General features: G+C 45.5%; 1 protein-coding gene across 1 annotated transcript in view; it reads left to right on the top strand.

Annotated features, from left to right (window-relative positions):
• Positions 1–11,720: 11,720 nt before the first annotated feature.
• The window catches only part of KCND2 (potassium voltage-gated channel subfamily D member 2), a 318,270-nt gene continuing 307,800 nt past the window's right edge, over positions 11,721–22,190 (top strand). Inside the window, exon 1 of the mRNA XM_066633918.1 lies at positions 11,721–12,835. Coding sequence (XP_066490015.1) covers positions 11,721–12,835 — 1,115 coding nt within the window. The remainder of the gene's footprint in view (positions 12,836–22,190) is intronic.

Genomic DNA, 22,190 nt, shown 5'->3' with positions numbered 1-22,190 from the left:
TCCCTTTACACTGCAGTAGTGCTGGTCACCTATAGCAGGGGTGCCCAAACCCCGGCCCTGGGGCCACTTGCAGCCCTCGAGGACTCCCAATGCGGCCCTCAGGGACACCCCAGTCTCCAATGAGCCTCTGGCCCTCCAGAAACTTGCTGGAGCCCACACTGGCCTGACACAACTGCTCTCAGCATGAGGGCGACTATTAGACTTCTTGCATGAGCTGTGGAATGAGGACTCCCTCCACTGCTTGCTGTTTCACGTCTGTGATGCAGTAGTGGCAGCAAAGAAAAGGCCAGCCTTGCTTTGTGCAAGGACTTTTATAGGCCTTGAGCTATTGCAGGACATTCATTCATTCATATAAGTTCCACCTCTAGTATATTAATTTATGTAAACTTATGTAAATTTATTCAAATTTTAAATGTAATTTAATTCTTTCCCCCCCCCCCCCGCCCAGCCCCAGACACAGTGTCAGAGAGATGATGTGGCCCTCCTGCCGAAAACTTTGGACACCCCTGACCTATAGACTACTGATTTATCAAACAAACATGCAAAATAAGTATGCACAGTGGCAAACCTCCCATTCATTTGATGGAGCAAATGCTCTCGGCTCAGAGCCTCGTGCAACCAAACCAATCCAATCCAAGCCGCCTGACAATGACCTCCTTGGTTAAACAGTGGGCGCAGATCCAAGGAGACACATTTGCGCCAGAGGAGCTCTACCTGGGATAAAGGAACGAAGTGTTCCCTTCCCCTGAGGAGACTCCAGCTGCAGCTCTGGCCCCACAGGATACACCTGTGGCCAGAGCACCATAAGATTGGGCTGTAAATTAGATGAGGCTTTGGAGACTATTGTCTTCAGATGTTTCTCTGTCTGGGAGACCTACTTTGCCTCAATGCTCATGAACAGTAGCACATACTACAAGTGACTTTTCACTGCTTGCATACCCTATAAAGTTTTTAGGGAGGATTTTTTTCATGTGCTCCCTCCGATGAGCATTGGGACTGGTGAAGTTATCAGGGCTCAAGGGATATCCACATCCCACATTCCCTGAAGTCACTGAACCTTTGGAGATCTCCTTTTACCACCTTGATGCCTCAGGTTACTTCCCAATTGTCCCTTTTCCCTTCCAACCAGCACTGCGCCTACTAGTTAGGGCCTAACCAGTCAAATTAACTTAACTTGTTCAAATTAAAGTAATCTGACCACCCACCACCACCCTGCCCATGAAGTGGAGTAGGCCAAAGCACAGTGTTTATGGAGCAGAGGGTGAGATGTGTTTCAGCTGCTGAAAGAATATAAATTAGCATACCAATTAGAATGAGACCAAAACTGTTTTCTGAAACACCTTCCAGTGTTTCAGCAACCCAGTCCCTTTGATTTAGAGACAAAAATGTCAGTCATATGAATGACTATGAAAATCTTTGGACCATCAAGTTCTCCTACTGAAAGCAGTTTAATCGAAGAGTTATTTTGCTTTGAGTCTTCCGGAGAATTTCAGAGTTATGATCAGCAGTTGCTTGATTTCAAACTGCGGTCAGTTTCACAGCAACAAATGTACATTAAAGACTGGAGTCCTAATCCCACTTACTATATGGAGTGAGTTCAATTGGGATCAATGGACCTTACTTCAGAAGAAGCAGGCTTAGGCTGGTGCTTTAAATCCGCAAAAGGTTATAATTTAAAACAACATTTTAACAAGGTTGTATTGGGGAAGGCTGGTCTGTTGGAAAGCAAATGTTTTCAAGCAGACTTTTTTTTTTTTTTTTTTGGTGATGCATGATTTGTTGTGCTGCTGCGGAAGTAACGACATCAATCAACTGCTTTGATAGCAGTCAAAACATTATCTTCCAACATTATTAGATCAGAGGCCCTGCCCTTTCGCGTAGAATTAGAAAATGGCATCACTGACATTTATTCTGTGTGTCCTCCTGACTACCTTACAGGAAATTGGAGAGCAGAGCTTTTTCTAATACAATTACTACATTTTTTGCAATATGCAGGGTGTTAATACTCCACTCTGTATAAAGCTCAATATAGCTGGCTTTTCAAAACCTCTGTCTATTTAAAGCAGAGATGTCAAACTTGTGTCATACGGAGGACTGAAGTTTCATGGCATTCATGCTGAGGGGCGGAAGTGACATCATGAACCAGATGATGACCAGAAATATGCACTTTATTCTCGTACAGAAACTCATTAGCTGCAAAAGACAGAAGAGAAAATGTGCAAATCTTGTTCAAGATATATTTGCATATATTTTCCAAGATATTTATTTATTTATTATTTATTAGTAGAATTTATATCCTGCCTTTCCACTCCAGAAAGGAGCACTTAAGGCGGCTGAGATATGAGAGAGCCCAATTATCATGCTGGGAAAGGCCAATTGTAACCAGATAAATTGCTTCTGGGGGGTGCATTTGGCACATGGGCCTTATATTTGACACCCCTGATTTAAAGCATCTCTCATGCCTGGTTTCTGTCCAATGACTTCCAGTATCCACAATCTAAGTACACTCTGCTCTGTTCCCAGCCTTCTACAACCCAGCATTTGGGTGAGAGTGGGGGGACAGTGTTGAGTATGATATCTCTGCTTGCAACACAAACATCACACCATGACCCATAGCTGAAGCAGTTAAAAAAAATATAGACTTGGCTTATGGCTATTGCAGGAGTGAAGTGATTTTTTAAAAAAAATGTGAGTGCACCGTGCGTTGTTTAAAATGAAAAGCCTGTGTTTATCTAGCAAACACATTTTAGTTAAACATTATGTAAATGTAATGCAACATTGCGCCATCAACAATGACTTCATTTCTTGCCATCATAAATCACTTCTCTAACTGTTGTACAGTACATGTGCATACATTTAATCATTACCATGGAGGTGCCTGGAAAAGAGTTCCATAATGGGCATCTATGGAAATATTTTTCCGGCTCATTCTGTTCGAAGTGTCTTTGGCTGGTTTTAAGCTGCTAGTGGGTGGGGAATGTTGAATTTCTCCAAAGACATGGGACACAAACCTGCATAGGGCGCACCCCTTGGCTCCTGTTTCCAAGGTGGTGAGGACTGGTTGTAGCCTTGTGTAGTGGTTATCTACACAGGCGCTAGGCTTAGCCTTGGTAACATGGCAACCGGCAAGCAAACTTGCTAGTTCCCCCCCCCCATTCAGGCAAACCAGAGTGGGCTAGTTGCTGAGTCTTCGCCCAGAATCTGTCAACAAGAGGATGTTATGAAAAAGTTATCTAGGAATGTGTATTGCGGTCAAGCCAGAGCCAGCAGGTTTCTTAGCAGTGCAGATTTCAGTAACCTTCAATAATTTTCTCTAGTGTCATCATGTGTTTTGAGAATGAGTAAAAAGTCTGAGGAAGCTAGCCGGGAGAGCGGACTTCTCTCTCAATCTCATACCGTCCTACTTCCGGCTTAGCTCTCCCTGCATCAACTCCCTGAATGTCTGCTGTGTCTCTCATTGCTCTGACTTCTTGTTGCTCCAGTTCTAACTTTCCAAAGCAGAGTGCTTCTGCTTTTAGCTCCCTCCCTCAGGCACCAAGGTTCTAAACCCTGGGTGCTTCCCAAGCAGCATTACGCTGCAACACCTTGTCCAGTGTGAAATCAAGGCTCTAAATTAGGGACATCCTCTATTACTAATTCACACATTTCAGGGCAAAACTGGAATTTCCGAAAGATGGTTCAGGATTGAGCTGTGATTAGCCCTGGATCAAATTACATCAGGGTGAAGCCGGGGCAATATAGATCTGTTTTAGGGGTTCAGCATGTAACTATTTAACTGGTCCTTTAAAATTGGGTCTTTACAGCCCAGACCTATCCTCACCCTCCTTTCCCCCCTCCATTGAAAAGGCCTACACTGTATCCAGTGGGGGTGGGGTAGGCTTTGGTGGGTAAAGGGGATTTAAATCCTCTTGCCCATCCATAAGCCTCCTACACAGCAATGGGTCTCCTCAGACCTGTCCCAGTGATTTTCTTGGTGCAAGACCAAGGAGAAAGGGGCAGGAAGGCTACTGATGGAGTAGACAGGATCCATTGTGTGCCATTGCCATTGGATCCACCTGTCCTGTGGCCCAGTCCTCCATTCCTCCCCTCTCCCTGCCTAGTTTTGCCTCCTCTCTGCCCCCTTCCGCCTCCCCTGCTAGCTTACCCGCACCAGCGGCTGGCCAGAGGTTTGGTGATGTGCACAGGAAGGCTCCAGCCTTCCCACCAGTGCTCCAGCAGTACACTTTACGGTTGCTTTTCAGCAGCCAGCGTTGGTGGAATGCATATGGTGGGCTGCCCATTCCCCATCTCATGGTCATTGGCGTTCAGCAGTTGAGTAATTCAAAACAATAAAAAAAACAAAACCAACCTGGACAGTCAGTCAGGGCAGTACAAATCTAGGGTTATCTGCCATGTCCAATGATTAGGAGGTCTGGTCTAGAGGGTAGAGACTTCATTTACCTGAAGATAACATCCGCAGGTCGCCAGTTTGAGGCCACCAGCACCGTGCGACCTTGAAGCAGCTGACAAGCTGAGCCGAGTTATTCCATCTGCTCTGAGCGTGGGAGGATGGAGGCCAGAATGTTGCGACCAGATCAGAAAGAAACATCTGAATGTGGTGGTTCTTGAAAGATAGAACCTTCTTTCAAATTGTAAAAACCCTACGGGGATTTAATTAGCCGCCTATGTAAACCGCCTTGAATAAAGTCAGAGGAGAAATCTGAGGACCAAGAAATGCGGTATAGAAATATCTTTAAAAAAAATATGTATGCTTTGATTTATTGTTTTGTGGTCCTATTAAATTTTGCTGTCTGTACATTTACAGAATGACATTTTACTTGTGCTGCTTCTTTTATTGCTACGCTATCACTTTATGCTAGCAGTGGCATAATTAGAGGGGGTGCAAAGCACTAAGTTTTGCAGGGAGCCTTATTTCACCATGCAAGTGGCCCCTCTCCCTCCCCTTTCGAGGTGTTAGGAGCAAAATGGAGATGTACAGAGGGGAGGGGTCGCTTGCATGCTGTGATGCAGCTCCCTGCAAAACTTAGTGCTTTGCACCCCCTCTAACTACCCCACTGAATAGTAGCCCTGCTAAGTGCGCAAAAGGCACTTTTTAAGTAGAGCTGTCTTACTTTTAGGAAGGGGAGAGCAACAGTCTCTATCCACCCCATTATGTGTGTCCCCCCAGACATTGTACAATGGTGTTTTCCTTGCATCATTTTTAAGACTGGTAGGGAAGCAGTATTTTTTGCTTTGCGAACTTTGCTTTGGTTGAAAAGCAATATATACATATTCTTAATAGTAACAATTTAGGATTTAGAACACCTCAGAAGAGCTGATTTCAGAATATCTTAAGGTAAGTGCAAGTGACTAAAATTTTAAAATAAAATTTACGGTTCATTTTTCAGGCAGGATTTTAGGTACATAAAAATAATGTTGACTATATATTTCTCGTATTCAGCTCCAGCTTCCTTTTTACTTAAAAAAAAAAAGTGTCAGTTTGACATATTTAATGTTGGATGCTTGGTTCACAAGGGGAAAGATAGGATGTGGCAGCCCAATCCTATGCATGTCTACTCAGAAGTAAGTCTCATTAAAGTCAATGGGGCTTACTCCCAGGAAGGTGTGGATAGGATTGGGCTGTGGATCTTTTAAATACAGAAATATGTTACCCTACACTAATGGTCCCCAATCTTTAGAAGTCCCAAACTTTTGGAATCTTTGTGGACCAGATGCAACCCCTGCCTCCTGCACACACCAGAAAAACAATTAAATTTGTAATAATTAGAGAAGATTTATAAGATTTATTATTTATAGAAAATATTTCAGGGGCTGCTGCTTTTGTTGCTGGCTGCAAGTGGTCCATTCTCCGCCCTGGTGGTCCGTGTGATGAAAGCCAGACTACACTCTTCAAGGCCGTGTAATCTCTTTATTGCTCTCAGGGTGATCAAGTAGCCATAAACCTCCAGGGTACACCTCAGACACACTGGATTGTCTCCCACAACCAGCCCCTGTGCCTTCTCCAATCCCAATAATCCAGTCAGTTGTAATAAGTAGGATTTATTGAATAAAAGTCTAAAGCATAGTTATACAGACATCACTGCATCAGTCAAAAGTTTAGGAATTTAGAGGAAAGCACACCAATACAATACAACACCCAGCACTAATAAAACAGTAACAACTAACTCCTAACTCTAACTATCACTCACCAAAGTCTTAGCTTTCCAAAGTCCAATCTAACCAATCTTGCTGCAGTCAAGTTGGGTCACTTTTGCCAGGGTGGTCAAGGGTCTCAGGCCCCCTCAGCCAGAGACAAAGCTAGAACAAAAAGGGACCACTTCTCACAGACCACCTGTGGTCTGCAGACCACAGGTTGGGAACCAGTGCCCGACACCTATGTTGCCCAAATAGTAGAATGGGAATCTTCTAATTATAATAGCCAATTGCAGAATCTTAGTTATGGGAGTGATAAACTTTTTTCTGGGCTGTACCACCACATCATGCAGGTGGAACACCAAATGCTTGAATGTACTCCTGCATCATAAAATTTTTCTGCATATGTTTCTGCATATTAGGCTTAAATCCTTTCCCTGAGAGCTAATTTCCTATGCTGATATAATTTTGTCTGGAGGAACATTTATTCCTGTCCTGACTTAAAGCAGTTAAGGCAACCCAGGCAACAGGTTTACTCTTCTACATCAGATGTGAACCTTGGAAGTTTGGGCAATGAAGGCGCAGCATAGAAAGACTATTCGTCCTCCAGGCGCCATCTAGTGGTGGAAAAAAGACTTTTTTCTTCGTTTTTGGTGGGGAAAGTGGACAAGGTAGGAGGTCTGAAAACTGCTCCTAAGGCAGCCTTCAGGACGGATGATCGTTTGGGGGTGTGTGTGTACACACACACACACACACACAGAGATTTCTTAAAGGGAATGGGAAAACAGAACATAAAGTTTTTAGATAGATAGATTTTTAAGGGAATGGGAAAAAACATAAAGTTTCACAAACTCTCCTTTTGGTGAATACAGAGCAGGTTCCTTTCTCTCTCTCTCCCGCCCCCCCTTCTGAAGTCTTTTGGAGTCCCCTTCCCGATCAGAGAGAAGAATCATTCCCCACCCCAGGGTCTCTCTCTGGCTGCAGTCCTAGCCACACTTCCAGCCCAATCCTATGCATGTCGACTTAGAAGTCAGTCTCATTACAGTCATCATCATCACCATTATTCTTTATTTACGGTCACAGTCCCAACATGTCCCATTAGAGCCAATGGGGCTTCCTCCCAGGCTAGGATTGGGCTGTTACTCCTGGGAGGAAGCCCCCCTGACTTTCATGGGACTGACTTCCGAGTAGGCAGGCAGAGGATCGGGCGCCCTCTCCTTCCCCCCTGGGTGTGTGAGATGCAGCTGAAGACACACACACACACACACACACACACAGGCAGGCTGTCCTTTTCGCCTGCACTGCCAACAAGCCCGAGTGTGCCCCGATTTGCGCTTCTTTGTCTGCCTCCCCCGGATCGATGCCTCCTTCCTCCTCCTCCTCCTCCCTCTCCCTCCAGTGGCATTTGCAGGCGAAGGAGCCGCTGGTGAAATAATCAGCTGCAGCAGGAGCAGGGTGGGCTTCTCTGCCGCCTCTCCCCTCCTCCGCCCGCTCTGCAGCCCCACACCGGCAGCGAGGGGCGGCGGAGGCAGGCAGGCAGGCAGGAGAGCCCCCGGCACGGGGCCGCCTCCCCAGGCATGGGCCACCACGCACTGGCCAGGCAGGGAGGCGGAGGCGGCGGCGCCCCAGCCCAGCCCTCCGCCAGCAGCCGGCGGCGTGAGCAGCGCCTTCCCCGAGGGAGGAGGGGGCCGCAGTGAGCGGCTCCCCCCGGCCGAACTTGTTGCTGGCGCCGGCTCGGGGCGGGGAAGCAGCCCGCCCGCCGGAGGTTCCCGCGCGCCCGGCTCTCCAAGCCCTCTGCAGGCGCCCCGCGCGCGCACGGCCAGGTAAGGGGAGGCTGCGGGGGGGGGGGAGCGCGAGGTGGGTGGTCCGAGCGCCGAGCCCCTCCCCGCGCGCCCGCCCGCCCGCCCTCCTGCTGCCCCCCGGCCAGTCCGGGCTGCTCCCTCCCCAGCAGCGCGCGCGCCGAGCACTGCGCCACCTGCTCGCTCCGGCGGCGGCGGCAGCAGCAAGTGGCGGCGGAGTTGGAGGCGGAGAGGTGAGCTGGGGGTGGGGGAGGCCGCTCGGGGCCAGCGCGAGGGCGACGAGGGGGGGCTCGCAGCTGCCGGGGGGGGAGCCAGGAAAGGGCGCGAGGAGACCGTGGGAACCCCCGGGCTGGGCTCCCTCACCTCCGCCCTCCCCGCCTTCCAGGCATGTTCTCCCTCTCCCTCCTCTCTCTTGGGCACGGCCACCCCGGGGGGTTTGTTCTCTCTCTCCCACGCGCACAGCTTCCTGGGGCACCGAACACGTGCTCTGGTCTGAACCCCCCCCCGCTGCCCTCACACCCCTGTGCAAGCCCCTCCCCCATGCCCCCTCCTCTGAACTCTCTCCTCCAGCAGCTTTCCCTGTGGGACTTCTGCCTGGTCCCCCCCAAGTTCTCTCTGCTTCTCACCACCCTCCCTCCCTGCACAGGCTGCCCTCACAACCCCTGCGCAAGCCCCTCTCCCAAGCCCTCCCCCCTGCTTTTCTAAACGCTCCCTGTGGGACTTCTGACTGGTCTGTGCTCTGGTCTGACCCCCCCCCCAATTCTCTCTGCTTCCTACCCTCCCTCCTCAGGTTGCCCTCACACTCCCTGTGGAAGCCCCCCCCAAAGCCCCCCCTTTTCTTTTCTCTCTTTGGGATAGCTCTTCCCTTAGCAACTCTCCCTGTGGAATTTCTGCCTAGTCTGGTCCCCTGGTCTGTGCTCTGGTCTGTGCTGTCTGCTTCCTGTCCTCCCTCCCTCCACAGGCTGCCTTCACACCCCCTGTGAAAGCCCCCCCTAGCCTCCCTCTCCTTTGCCTTCTCTGAACACTCTCCCCTCAGCAACTCTCCCTGTGGAACTTCTGCCTGGTCTAACCCTCTGGTCTGACCCGTCCCCCAGGTTCTCTCTACTTCCTTTCCTCCCTCCCTCCACAGGTTGCCCTCACACCCCCTGTGCAAGCCCCTCCTCCAAGCCCCCCTTCTCCTGTGCCCTCTTTCTCAACTCTCTTCCCTCAGCAACTCTCCCAGTGGGACTTCTGCCTGCCTGGCTCCTCTGCCTGGCTCCATTCTTCTCTCACTGTCTGGGAACCTGTAAATGCTTTTTTCCAATTGAACCGTATAGGATTGCAACCATAATGGGGGGCTGTGGCCAGTGGTCAAGGGAGCAGCCAGTCAAAAACGTTTGGCAACCACTAGGGGGATAAAACCTGGATGCCCCACTTTGTTCAGTAGCAACTGTGCATCTGCCACCACCTCCTCAATGAGTTGTCCACCCCTGTTCTGTGGTTGAAAAGGACAGCAGAGTGAGGGAGTCAGCAAATAGGAAGGGGGGGGCTCCTGATCTTACTTCCTTTTTGCCAGCCCTTTGCCCTGCCATGCTTTTCAGCCACAGGACAGGGGTGGTCAGCTGATTGAGGAAGAGGAACAGGGAAGATGTACTGTTGCCATTGAACTAATGACCCAATCCTAACACTGATTTACAGCTGGGGGGGGGAATGGGGCTGTCCCACTGCTTCAAATACACTCTCATGGAGTGTGCCACTGTTGGCCATTTTTTGAGCCATCGGAGGTGGCCTTTTTTGACCCCTGCCAGCTTGAAAGCAGTGGTAGCATTGGCTGTCATGGCCAGTGACATGTTCTGGTGCAAGTATGCCAGCATGGGAGGTGGCTCATGGGTGGTTCATGGGCAGGGAGGGGGAGCAGTAGGACATATTGGGGGAGGAACCAGGCGCATGTCAGGGGAGGGATGGAGAGCATATAAGGGCTCGTGCCAGATCTTATCCCCTTTTTCCAAATGTCTCTGTCCCATTTCTCTCCTCGAGCATAAGCCATTAAACTGGCTGCTGTGTATCCGAGGAGACCTATTGGCAGCATATAGGCTTATGTGGAGGTAAGTAAACTTTTTACTTACCTCCTGTTTGCCTTCAAGTCACACCCCCCCCCCCTCACCATAGTATGAAGCATGTACCTTTTTGGCATGACTGCATGTTATAATGCGGCTGGGGATAGGATTGGGATCTAAGTGAAATATCAAGGGGTCATCTCCCTCCCCCCAACTGCCATTCTCTGAAAGTGCTGGCAGGCTGTGGGAGCCATTGGGACATGGTGGTCACAAATGAAGCACGACTTCTAAAGGGGAAGCGGGAGTTGAGACTGGACATGCTTTGTGTTCTCAGAAATCATAATAAAAAATGGGGCAAGGCATGGTGGCCTCTGAGCCTGATCCCAGGCAGCCAAAACACTTGGACCAGATTCATTCTTCCTCACCACAGTGCCCTAAAATTTCTGTTTTGTCACATCTCTGTCTTCCCCATTCCCTCCTGACCAAAGCTTCAACACATTTCTCTTTCCATCTCCCACAGTCACCTTACTCTTCCCCCATCAAACATCCTTCCCCACTACTCCTAACTTTTCCTCCTCTCTGACTTTTTATGAAGCTCCTGAATTTTGTCCCCTCTCTTTTAAAAAGACTGCCCTTTTTATACAAACCTCCCCCCCCCAGTCTCCTTATTTAGTCCCACATTCCCTCCCCTTTTCTCACTTGGCTCTTTTCCCCCATACTTCTTTGCAGAACAAATTCAAATGTTAACTTTCTCTGTCTTTCAATACACCTTCAGTAACATCACAGTCCTGTGCATGTCTACTCTGAAATAAGTCCCACTGTGTTCTGTGGGGAACTCCCAGTCCCACTGTGTTCTGGGAACTCCCAGAAAAGTGTGTATAGATTTCGGTCTAACATATCCTTCATACCAGTATTCCACTCCCAAGAGACTTGTAGAATTCAAGTGCTGCTTTCTAAACCCAATCATGTTTCCAACGAGGCCAGAAGTTCCTCAATATGTTTTATTGGAAGAAGTTGCTCTTACCAAAGTTTGAGATTTTTGGTTAGCTTTTCTCGGTGTGCCCTGTGATTAGGAAGAATCTGAAGGAGATGAGTGAAGGGTGTGATAGAGATGAAGGGAATCAGCTATGAATGCACAGGGGGCAGGCCATCTTCACAGTATTCACACCTCCCTCTTACACCTGTTGTTGAATAAAGCACAGAGGTAGAAGAATTAGCAATTGATCCTGCAAGCAGTTCTAGCTTCAGGATTTCTCCAAAGCAATTCAGCTTCTTCTTTCCTTTTGTCACTCCTCAGGTCCCAGCCAGCTACTGGCAGTTGATGGCTCATCCCAGAGTAGGTGGGAGGAGATTTGGACTGGGAACTGAAACACACCACCAGGATAGAACATCCTAGCCAGGAGGTTGTGCCTTTGGCTTGACTGCTTACTTGCTTCCTGGACCTGGCAGACTGACTGATTAGCTCTTGTAGGCAGTATCCTCTTGCTCTGTGTGTGCGTCTTTCCTAATGCAGAACTGACTGATAGAGGCAGGATTTTGGACAGTCCTATGTGCAGGTTCGTCACATACCGTCGTATTTTAATATCTTTAAATGATTTGAACAATAGAGGCTCAATGGGGGATGGGTAAAGTGTTCTCTCATTTAGAAGTTGTGGACAATCCTAATCTCTTGATACCTTTTTTTTTTTGGATTTTAGTAGCTTGGATTATTTCTAAAGAGAACTCCCAGCAATACCAGTAGCAGCTTGACACCATGGCAGCAGGGGTAGCGGCATGGTTGCCCTTTGCTCGGGCAGCTGCGATAGGATGGATGCCAGTGGCCGCCAACCCCATGCCGAATGCTCCCCGGCAGGAGAGGAAGCGGAGCCAGGACTCTCTAATCGTGCTGAATGTGAGCGGCACCCAGTTCCAGACTTGGCTAGATACTCTGGAACGCTATCCAGACACGCTGCTGGGCAGCTCAGAGAGAGATTTCTTCTACCACCCAGAGACACAGCAATACTTTTTTGACCGGGATCCCGACATCTTCCGACACATCCTCAACTTCTATCGAACAGGGAAGCTACACTATCCCCGTCAAGAGTGCATCTCGGCCTACGATGAGGAGCTGGCCTTCTTTGGGATAATCCCTGAAATCATCGGCGATTGCTGCTACGAGGAATACAAGGATCGGCGGCGGGAGAATGCCGAGCGTCTTCAGGACGATGCCGACCAGGATGAGGCCAATCAAAGCAACCTGCCCTCCATGACAGCTCGGCAGAGGATGTGGCGGGCCTTTGAGAACCCGCACACCAGCACGTTGGCTTTGGTCTTCTACTATGTTACAGGCTTCTTCATTGCCATTTCCGTCATTGCCAATGTGGTGGAGACAGTGCCCTGTGGGGTAAGTCCTGGTGCCATCAAGGAGCTGTCCTGTGGAGAGCGCTACGACGTGGCTTTCTTCTGCTTGGATACCGCCTGCGTCATGATCTTCACGGTTGAGTACCTTTTGCGCCTGGTGGCTGCCCCGAGCCGGTACAAGTTTGTGCGTAGCGTCATGAGTATCATTGATGTAGTGGCCATTATGCCCTATTACATTGCTCTTGTGATGACCAACAATGAGGATGTCAGTGGGGCCTTTGTAACACTGCGTGTTTTCCGGGTCTTCCGGATCTTTAAGTTTTCCCGCCACTCACAGGGCTTGCGCATTCTGGGCTACACTCTGAAAAGCTGTGCGTCAGAGCTTGGTTTTCTCCTGTTTTCCCTTACTATGGCCATCATAATCTTTGCTACGGTGATGTTTTATGCCGAGAAAGGTTCATCAGCCACCAAATTCACCAGCATCCCAGCCTCCTTTTGGTATACCATTGTTACAATGACCACCTTAGGGTAAGTTCATATGGATTTGTATTTGCCTGAGCAGAATATAAAGGATTGCTATAATGGATGGTCTCTCTTTAAAAAAAAATGGTGGGAGGAGTATGTATACTTAACGTAACTACAGTATAGCTGTGTTTTCAAGGGAGTACTTTTGATCCATTTATGGTGATATGTAGAAGTATGTGCATTCACCATTTCTGTCTTAATCACTCAGAAAGCTTAAAGAAAACTATAGTGGGACATCCTAACAATTCTAAGGTTGATTTAATCTTTATGCTTTTTTTTTTCAAGTAGCAAGATGTCAGTGTTTAAGTTTCCATGGGGTTTTACTCACCTACTTTCCTTTGATTGTTAAAGTAACAAGGGTGGAGGTGGATTATATGGTTAACATTTTAGTCAGACTTAGTTGTTTTGCTCTGTGATTGACCTTGAACCCAAATAACAAATGCACTTGATGTTTTAGAAGTGTCTGCTTTATGAAAGAAAGGGTAAGAACAGTTTTAAGAAGTTTACTCTGACCTCCAGAAAGCCAATTTTAAAATCCCAACAGGATCAGAGCAGGCAAGATGTTCATTGGCACTACATGATGGTGTTGCAGCATAAGGGATTACAATTATCACCCAAGATTTTAAAGGCTTTACTTCTACATATACTGGTTCTAGTTGTAAATATAATTCCTGATAATGCAGACAGTATCACAATTAACATTTACAACACCCAGCTTGTTTGAGTTTTTGTAGGAAGTCGCACAGGAGAGAAATGACAATAAGCTTGTCAAGGATATTCAAGACTAGTTTAGTGGTCTGCTCTGTGGAAAAGGTTGTATGAATGTATCCATTTAGAAAGGAATGTGATCTAGCACAGGATGAGCGCTTTTAATCAACTTGGTTTCATTGGGAAGCTCATGTTAAATCCCTCACTGAAGTAAGTGGTCTTCTAGAGTGCTTAACATTGACTGGATTTGATTTAAAGCTAGTTAGCTTGAGAAGCAAAGTTGTCATATTCTTTAAACAGCATCTTGAAAAGTGGTGTTGGTGTTGGTAGTAGTTGTACTTCTTTCACTGCAAAAATATTCATTGCTACAGCTGTGCATTAACATACCTGTAAACTTGTCTGCTAAAGCGAGATGATTGAACAACGAACATTTCTTCTTATTTCAATTAAATGATTAAGTGTAAAATCAATTTATCCTTCTATGTTACGTCCTCAAAATAGTCCATTCAAAATTTTCTCCCTCCCTCTCTCTCTCTCTTTCTAAGAATGAGCAAAGTATTCAAAAAGATGGAGAAAGTATCCTGCCATCAGTTCTCATTCAGTAATATTCTTTGCTAACAAATAATGAACATGATTTTGGATGTACATTCTGAACACTGTGCATATCCACTTCTTTTGGAGAGGGGTTGGCATGTCGGTCATGGATAATACAATATAGAAAATTAAATGTTGCACTATAGCAATATTTTAATGTTGTTTCACACATAGGGCAAAATATAACCAGTTGAGCACTATGGCGTTCAACAGAAGAGATATAAGTGTGTAAGCTCCCACTGAAATCAGTGGGATGTAAAAGTGCTTAAACATGGTTGGATCATTCCTATAAATCAGCCTAAAACTAGACGTGATACTTGGCAGAGGTAAAGTTATCTCTTTAAATGTTCAAATTGTGAATAAAGCAGGTAAGGCAGTCCATATTTAGAAGACAGATCTGCCACTCTTGTGTCTAACTTGGTCTCAGTAACACATGTACAGTAGTGTTAGAGAAATATGCATTTTCAAAAAGTCATAAGTTACCAAACAGTATTGATTCTAATGTTACCACAATACCTGAAATCAAAACATTTTGTCAGTAGTTGTTATGGTTCAGATTGTGCGCAAGGTACATTCAGTGAGTGCTGATTACAGGCTGCTCTAACTGGTTGGTCTTGTCCATGGTGCTGAACAATGGACAGAACTTGTGATCTTTATTTCATCAGCTTGCAGTTGTTTGTGGTTCCAAGTTTCATATTATTATTATTGGTTACTGCAGTGTTTCTCAAACTGTGGGTCGGGACCCAGTAGGTGGGTCATGAGACAATTTCCGAAGGGTCCCCATTCATTTCAATATTTTATTTTTAATATATTAGACTTGATGCTACCATGATATGTGACTGCATTTGGGGAAAGGTTATAGACCAGTACATTGAACAGGCTACTCTGTATATGCTTTTAACAGTGGTAGTAAAGGGGACTTAGTAAGTGTGGGTAGGATTGCAGCCTAGGATAATTAAAAATGTTCCTGCTTGATGATGTCACTTCCAGTCATGACATCTCTTCCGGTGGGTCCCGACAGATTCTCATTCTGTCCCGGTGGGTCCCGGTGCTAAATGTGTGAGAATCACTGAGTTACTGGATAATGGCACTAGCAGTGCCAGTGTTCATCATGTGTGTCTTGAAGGTCATCATGTGTCCTATGAAAAAAATGTACACAACATTCTAATGTGGGGTTCCAAGAAAGCAGCTTTCCAAATCTTATGTTACCTCTTGTTCTTGCAAAATACCTTTGTGAGAAACAACAACCTTTATAGATATTATTAATACTCTTAGTAGGAGCATGACTTGCTAATACAAAGTATTAGTATTAAACTTGGAGGGGTATTGACAATGAAACACTATGCCTTAATTAAGGTCTCTGCCCATATTTATTATACACACCAGCAGATCAATGAATTAAACTTGCAGTTTTTTTTAAGTATTCTGTAAACAGTGTCAAGTTTTCAGTTTCAAATCTATGTGTGTATACCCAAGAATAAGTCCCATTGAATTCAGTGGGACTGAGTCCCAGGAAAGCATGCATAGGATTGCAACCTAAATTCCAGTAAAATAATATCAGAAATCTTAATATTTTCAATGTTATTTTTTATTGGAAAATGGCCAGGGAAAAGATAACTTGAATCAAGAAAAAACAGATAAAAGTTGCTATATATTATTGACTTTTGAAAATGGGCGTTAAGTGACCCAGACCTTCATTAGACAAGATTACCTTTCATTTACATGGCAGACTAAAGTCTAAATAAAGACATGAAGATTTGTCTATGCAAAAACAGATTGCTTTAATTATAGACAAACTTAAATGAACTCTTATGCCATGAACAGTCACTGCTGAGCAGATTATCTGGGATGCTGTAAAACCATATGAAACTTGATACTAAGGAAAAGATTAGCTGTATGTGCATTGTACAGAATGACTATGATTCATTTTGTTTGCTTGTTTCTGAGAAAGTGAGGATATTAGACTGGCAACCTTAGTAATTTGAGAAGTTCATCTGCAAAGAGCAGAGTTATATTTCTCAGTTCTGTGTGATTACTAGGCGAATAAACCCATCTTCAAATAACAGATTACACTTTCTTTTCACAGAGTACTACTCATATTTTAAAAAATGCTATATTTTAACCTCCAAAGACAATTCTGTTACTCAGAGGCTGTACACTTATCTAGGAGTATGTCCCACTGAACACAGAAAGGGTTCGGGTGCAATCCTAACTTGCGCTGAAACAGGCAGGCCGACTGGCCTGTGCTGAATCCACTGCAAGGTAGGTGTGGACTGGGGTACAACTCAGAATAAGGACATCTTATTCCCCTTATCCTGTGTCATGTTCCAGGCAGCCTTATGGGGCTACTCAGATCTGCGCCCATTAAATTGTGGGTGCAAATCCAAGCAGCCCATATAACACTGGTCAGAACGGGGATGGGAGTTAGGACCAAACCTGCACTGCCATGGCCAGTGCTACCCCTTTCATGCCCAGTTTGCCTCCTGGGCCACCCTTCCTGTCCAAAAGCACCCCCTCCCTGCCTTTGTTCCGCCCACCCCTACTACCCTCCCTAGCTCTCTGTGCTGACCTGCCTGGACCAGCACAAATGTACCTTCTCCGGGCTTAGTTCCAGCCCTGCTAATCAGCACACATTCTTGCACTGGCCTAACCTTAGGACCATGCCCAGGGACTTGAAGAGGCTGAGAGGGGTGTGTGTGTGTTGGATTGCCCATTCTAGAAAGTATGCTTAGTAAGGCTGTGCTGAAAAGAAAAAATGTTGCAAGAAAGACACCTGTTGGATTAGAACTGATATGCCTGTAGTCTCAAAGTTGAGATAACTTCAGCTACTCTTATGAGAACTTGCCATTACTGCAAATCTATGATTTCATACTATTTTGGCAGTGCCAGAGAACTGGTGTATAAATTTCTCATTAAGAAAGATTGTGGTAAACGTTTGGATACGGTGAGAATGCACCTTTTTTATTTAATCAGTGTTGTAGTTTATGTAGTTGCGGTGTTGTAGTTTATTTAGCTGGTGAACTCAGAGATTTCTTAAGAGCAGATAAAAACTGATCATCCAGGCAGTAATATTATTATTATTTGATTTGAACTGTAGCTCAGTGGTTGTGTTCATTGTTTCTGTTCAGAAGATCCCAAGATCAATTCCTAGGGCTGGGAAATACACATCTGAAACCTGATATAGTTTCCCTTTACCCTGGATCTCAGGACTATCACCGACCAGATAATCTTTTTTCCCACAAAAACAAAGACTAAATGGAATGTTTCGGGCATATGTAGCTCTCCAGTGGTTGCAATACATGTGATACTACTGACTTAAATCAAAGATGGTAACTTTTTGTGATGGGGAGGGCTGATTCCCTCTGGACAATTTACTCATGGGTGCCACAACTCCCCACCTGTATTTTTACTGCAGCTTGATTAAGGAGAGTCTACAAACCCATGTCTAAGGCTAAAAATGTTTATAGAGGCATCTAAAAGTGCAAAAAACTGTCCAAGACGCAACATATCTTACCTTGCAGAAACCCCTCCCATTGGGGAATATGAAGTTGCCTCAAAGCTTTCTGCATCGTTAGAACAATCTCTCATTACACAGAGAGGGGTGCCTGGCAGGTTAGGAGCAAAATGCCCTTGTCTTGCAGGTGGAAGAGGCTCATAAGAGGACAAAAGCATGCAACCATTTTCAAATCCTCCCCTTTCTTGTGCTGGATTGTGAGACATGGCGTCCCTTATTATCAGGCATGTCATCCAGGAAATGCAAGGAGTACCTGTCAGGTAAGGACTAGCAATAAATCTTGTAATCACAGTGTGAGTTGAATTATAGAGCAGAAGGGACAAAAATGTTGACTTACAGCTAAATTCTAAGCTTTCCCGCCACCCCCAATGATGCAGCCACACCAAAATGGCTCATGCTGCATCCTCGGGGGGGGGGGCAGTCCTGGAGGTCTCCTCTGGGTAAGGGGACATTTTTCTCTTTCCTGGAGGTAAGCCTCCATGGCATGGAGGGGTCTACTTGGACCTGGGTCAGCGAAATCCCACATGGATCTGGGCTATGTGATTGGGTCTGGGTAAGGGGTTTGGATTCTGCCGCTGCTGCCACCGAACCCAACCCCTTCTCAGACCCGATCCACCCTCCTCTTCAACCCCCATTGCTACCCTGTTCTGCCCTAAACTGTTTACCCCTCTTACACTGCTGCTGTTTCAGTGGCATTGGCTGCCGATTCATTTCTGGGTGCAGTTCATGGACCTAACAAGCTGGTCTGCATGGTCCACGCTATATTCAGTGCTGGGATTGAGCAGGCTGGAAGTCTTCTCAGGGTAAGGGTACATTTGTTCCCTTACTCCATGTCGAGCCCCAGTCTCCTCAGTGGGGTTAATTGTATCTGTGCCAGCAAAATCACTGGTGCAAGTCCAAGAAACCCTATGTCAGGCTTTTAAGCCTGGGAGGGAAAATAGGTTTCAGTGTGGAACAGCACCTCCAATCCCAACCTCTCCCAAGCATTAACTGCCCCCTCTCTGCCCTTTCCCTGCTGTGTTACATCTTTGCCCTCATTCTGCCTTTGCCTGCCGTGTGCCACTTGGTTGGAGCTTACCTGCTCCATCGGCTGGTTCTCCGGGATTCAGTTCTGGCGTGACACCACAAGTTTTTCTGTCTTGGCATGATTAAAACACCCTATGTTGGCACAGCAGCTGCAGTGCCAACATAGCTGGCAAATAGGGTTGGGCCGCTGGTTAGCTTCAAGTCTAACTTAGCATTTGAACCCAGGTTTCCTCTGTCCTAGTCTCAGGACTCTATCCATTTTACCCACATTGGCTCACTACTAGGGAGAGAAGGTTGTGCTAAATCTTGACCCCTGATATGCCAATTTTCTAACTTTCAGGAGACTTTTAGTGGGAGAGAAGCACTCAGAAATGCAAACTCTCCAAAATTCTACTTCCTCCATCTTTCATCTCATTCTGCATAATTTGTGAAATTGTATTTCAGTTCCGCATCTGATCTGGCTCTTCACCAGGAGCATCTATTGTGCTGCTTTTTATTGTTTCTTGACCTCAGTCAATAGATACACAATTTCCTTAATGAAGAGCCAATTTTGTCTTCAAATTCAGAGTTCCATTTACTAATACATTTATCCCTGCGCCTTTATGTGGATGGAAAGAAAGCGTTGCTATCACACTGATTGTGAAAACAAATAAGAAATTAAGGTGTGCTACATGACAGTTATGATTTTATGATTTATTTTTTTTTAATCAAAGTACATGGTACTTTACAAGGTAACAAGCTAACAAACAACTCTGCCCCAATGAGGGGGCACAATAAGTAAGAGTGTTGGGAGAGGGAAATGCAAAAATAAGTCAAAAACCTGTGCATGTTTATTTAGATGTGAGTTCCATCTTAAGTCAATAGGGCTTACTCCCAAGTAAGTGTACATAGGCTTACACTCTGTAATCAAATGCAGCTAAATGTAGATAGGCTTACTTCAGTTGAGAATGTGGGCTGAGAAGTAAGGACAGAGATGGGATCTGAAGAGAGAGGGGGGTTGCACAATACAAGTGGATAGGTTTTGGACATGGCGTAGTTTAAAAGGAAATTTGGGGGCAAGTTCAGGCTGGTAGACAGGAAGAGCAAAGGATGAAGGCAGGAACAGAAATGAGAACAAAATGATAGGGTGGGGCAAGGTCATGGAAAGCTTTCAAAGTAAGGCAAAGATGCAAAAAAAATGGGGAAATGATTTTGAGAATCTGCCCTGACAGAGAAAAGCTATTAATGACATGTCAGCATCATAAGACTACATTCATTTTCTTATACACAGTCGTGATTGGGTAGCAGGTATTCAATTTCCCTCCCCCTATATTAGAAACAGATGGAATTCTGGCAGTTGAGGCATCATGAGTTAGAAATAAGTGCAGCTGATGCTGAGGAGGTCAAAAGGTTGAGCAACTAATAGTATGTACTGTCATGTATGATGATGGCAACTGGGAAATGATTTATTTGTGATAGACCCGTTATTTTAATGTCATTATATAATCTTGGAATGAGATTAAAGATCTGGTTGAGAAGACCAAAACAAAATTTTTAAAAAATTGGGAATTTCAGATGACAAAAATGTTGTGTTGATGTACATATTTGGTTGGGAAAGGCAACAATAACAAGAAAACAGAGTGAAATATAAACACTCTGCGCATGAAATATTTATCTGTTGCCTTGTTGAAATGGACGGTATTTCACAAGCACGAGAGAGAGAGCGCACCGCATTTATTATTTATTAACAAAGTTTGTTGGCCTTATTGCCTTCTTTTTCACCTAGGATTTTTGTTCCTGTTAATGTTTCAGTCTCTGCAGTGTAATCCCAGTTTACACCAAACCAACACAAGAGAGTCATGATCTATAGCAGCCATTTTCAACCACTGTGCCGGATGGTCCTCAGGTGTGCTGCAGGAATTTGGGAGAGGATCATTTATTAATAGGGCTGTTGGGGATGTGAGCCCCCCATGGCCAGCAGAGTGTGCCTTGTCAATTGTCAAAAAATTGATGGTGTGCCTTGACCATTTTAGTGTCTTGCCAGTGTGCCCTGAGATGAAAAAGGTTGAAAATCCCTGATCTATAGGAATAGCAAACAATCATTAAAAAAAAAAGAATTAAAGTGCTTCCCAACCCCAGTAATATAATTTTAGATGCAAACTCGTCTGTTTCACCAGCTAGCTGACTGCACCATTGTCACAGTGATGTCAGAATGTCACTGTAGCTTTAATTCCCTAGGCTCTAAATAAAAGTACAGTTGAAGAGGCTGCTTTATGGATTATTTTCTCTTTTGCTTATGAATGGGGCTCCCCCCCCCCAGTGAAGTGTGTATGACTGCACCATTGTTGCCCTAAGTGTCAAGGGCACCCAGGGTCTCTTGGGCAATGGGGATTGCCATTTACACTGTTCCCAAGCTTAATGTGCCCGTATCTCACCTCCTTATAGCACTGTTTGCCTGGTGAAACTGCCAAACTCACCCACCTCCCCCTGCCTGTCTGTGGACCTTTATTCTGAGTAAGCGTGCATAGGATTTTCTCTTAAGTGCCTGAGAAAATGGACATTAGTGTGTTCAAATCTTAAAAAAACATACAAATGATGTAAAGTTGGCATCATTGGTAGAGCCAAGATGAAAGCTGACACCTTGCTAGTTTCTAGGCTTAACAAGGAATAACCTTGTGAGTGGCTCAGAAGTGAATGCTGCATTTGATATAGTCAAAACAGGAGAGTGGAAAGGTGATATAATTGAAGCTATTACTCAGGAGAATGGTTGTTGCTCCTGAGCTTGAATGGAGTAGATAGAAGGATACAAGATGAAATCTAACAAAGGCTGGAGAAGAGGACACAGAATAGGTGGGTAGGTGTTCATATTAATTTTAATAGTATGGTGTGCTTTGGTGGATGGGATAGTAGTTCAGCTCTCTGCTACAATATTGTCATGGAGAGAGGGGCAGTTGCCTTGCATGAGAAAAGAGACCATTATGCTTCATGCACACTCTTCCTCTGCAGTTATTCCAAATCCAGACACTTCCCTGTCCCGAGCAGTCTGGATAAGGGATACCCAACCTGTACCGGAACTGTGCTTTACATTGCTAAGATTACCCCTTCTCCTTATGGTGGAACAAAATATCTGAATTGTTACAGTTGGTTAAAATAACACTGGCCTACAAAATTGAGGGTCAGAAAAGTTTTTCCCAAACTTTATGGTGGTTTGATATGAATTTGGGGTGCCGATTCCAAAAATGTCATCCATTGTGCCCTATCATGTCTAGTCTTGGAGATAGAGTATAGCCTCATTAGTGAATGGTTCATGCTGCTTCCTTATGAGGAAGCCATGATGTAGCTTCCTTAATATTAAACATAATATTAAACATATTGCCTTATGTTTGACATAATGTGTATGAGCAACCTCCTGATATGTGTATGAGCAACCTCCTGATTTTAGAAATGGGTTAAGTCAGAATGCCAGATGTAGGGGAGGGCACCAGGATGAGGTCTCTTGTTATCTGGTGTGCTCCCTGGGGCATTTGGTGGGCCGCT

Source organism: Tiliqua scincoides, chromosome 7 (genome assembly GCF_035046505.1).
Source record: "Tiliqua scincoides isolate rTilSci1 chromosome 7, rTilSci1.hap2, whole genome shotgun sequence".
NCBI lineage: Eukaryota > Metazoa > Chordata > Lepidosauria > Squamata > Scincidae > Tiliqua > Tiliqua scincoides.
The sequence above is the reverse complement of the archived record's forward strand: the minus strand, read 5'-3'. Positions and strand labels throughout refer to the sequence as shown.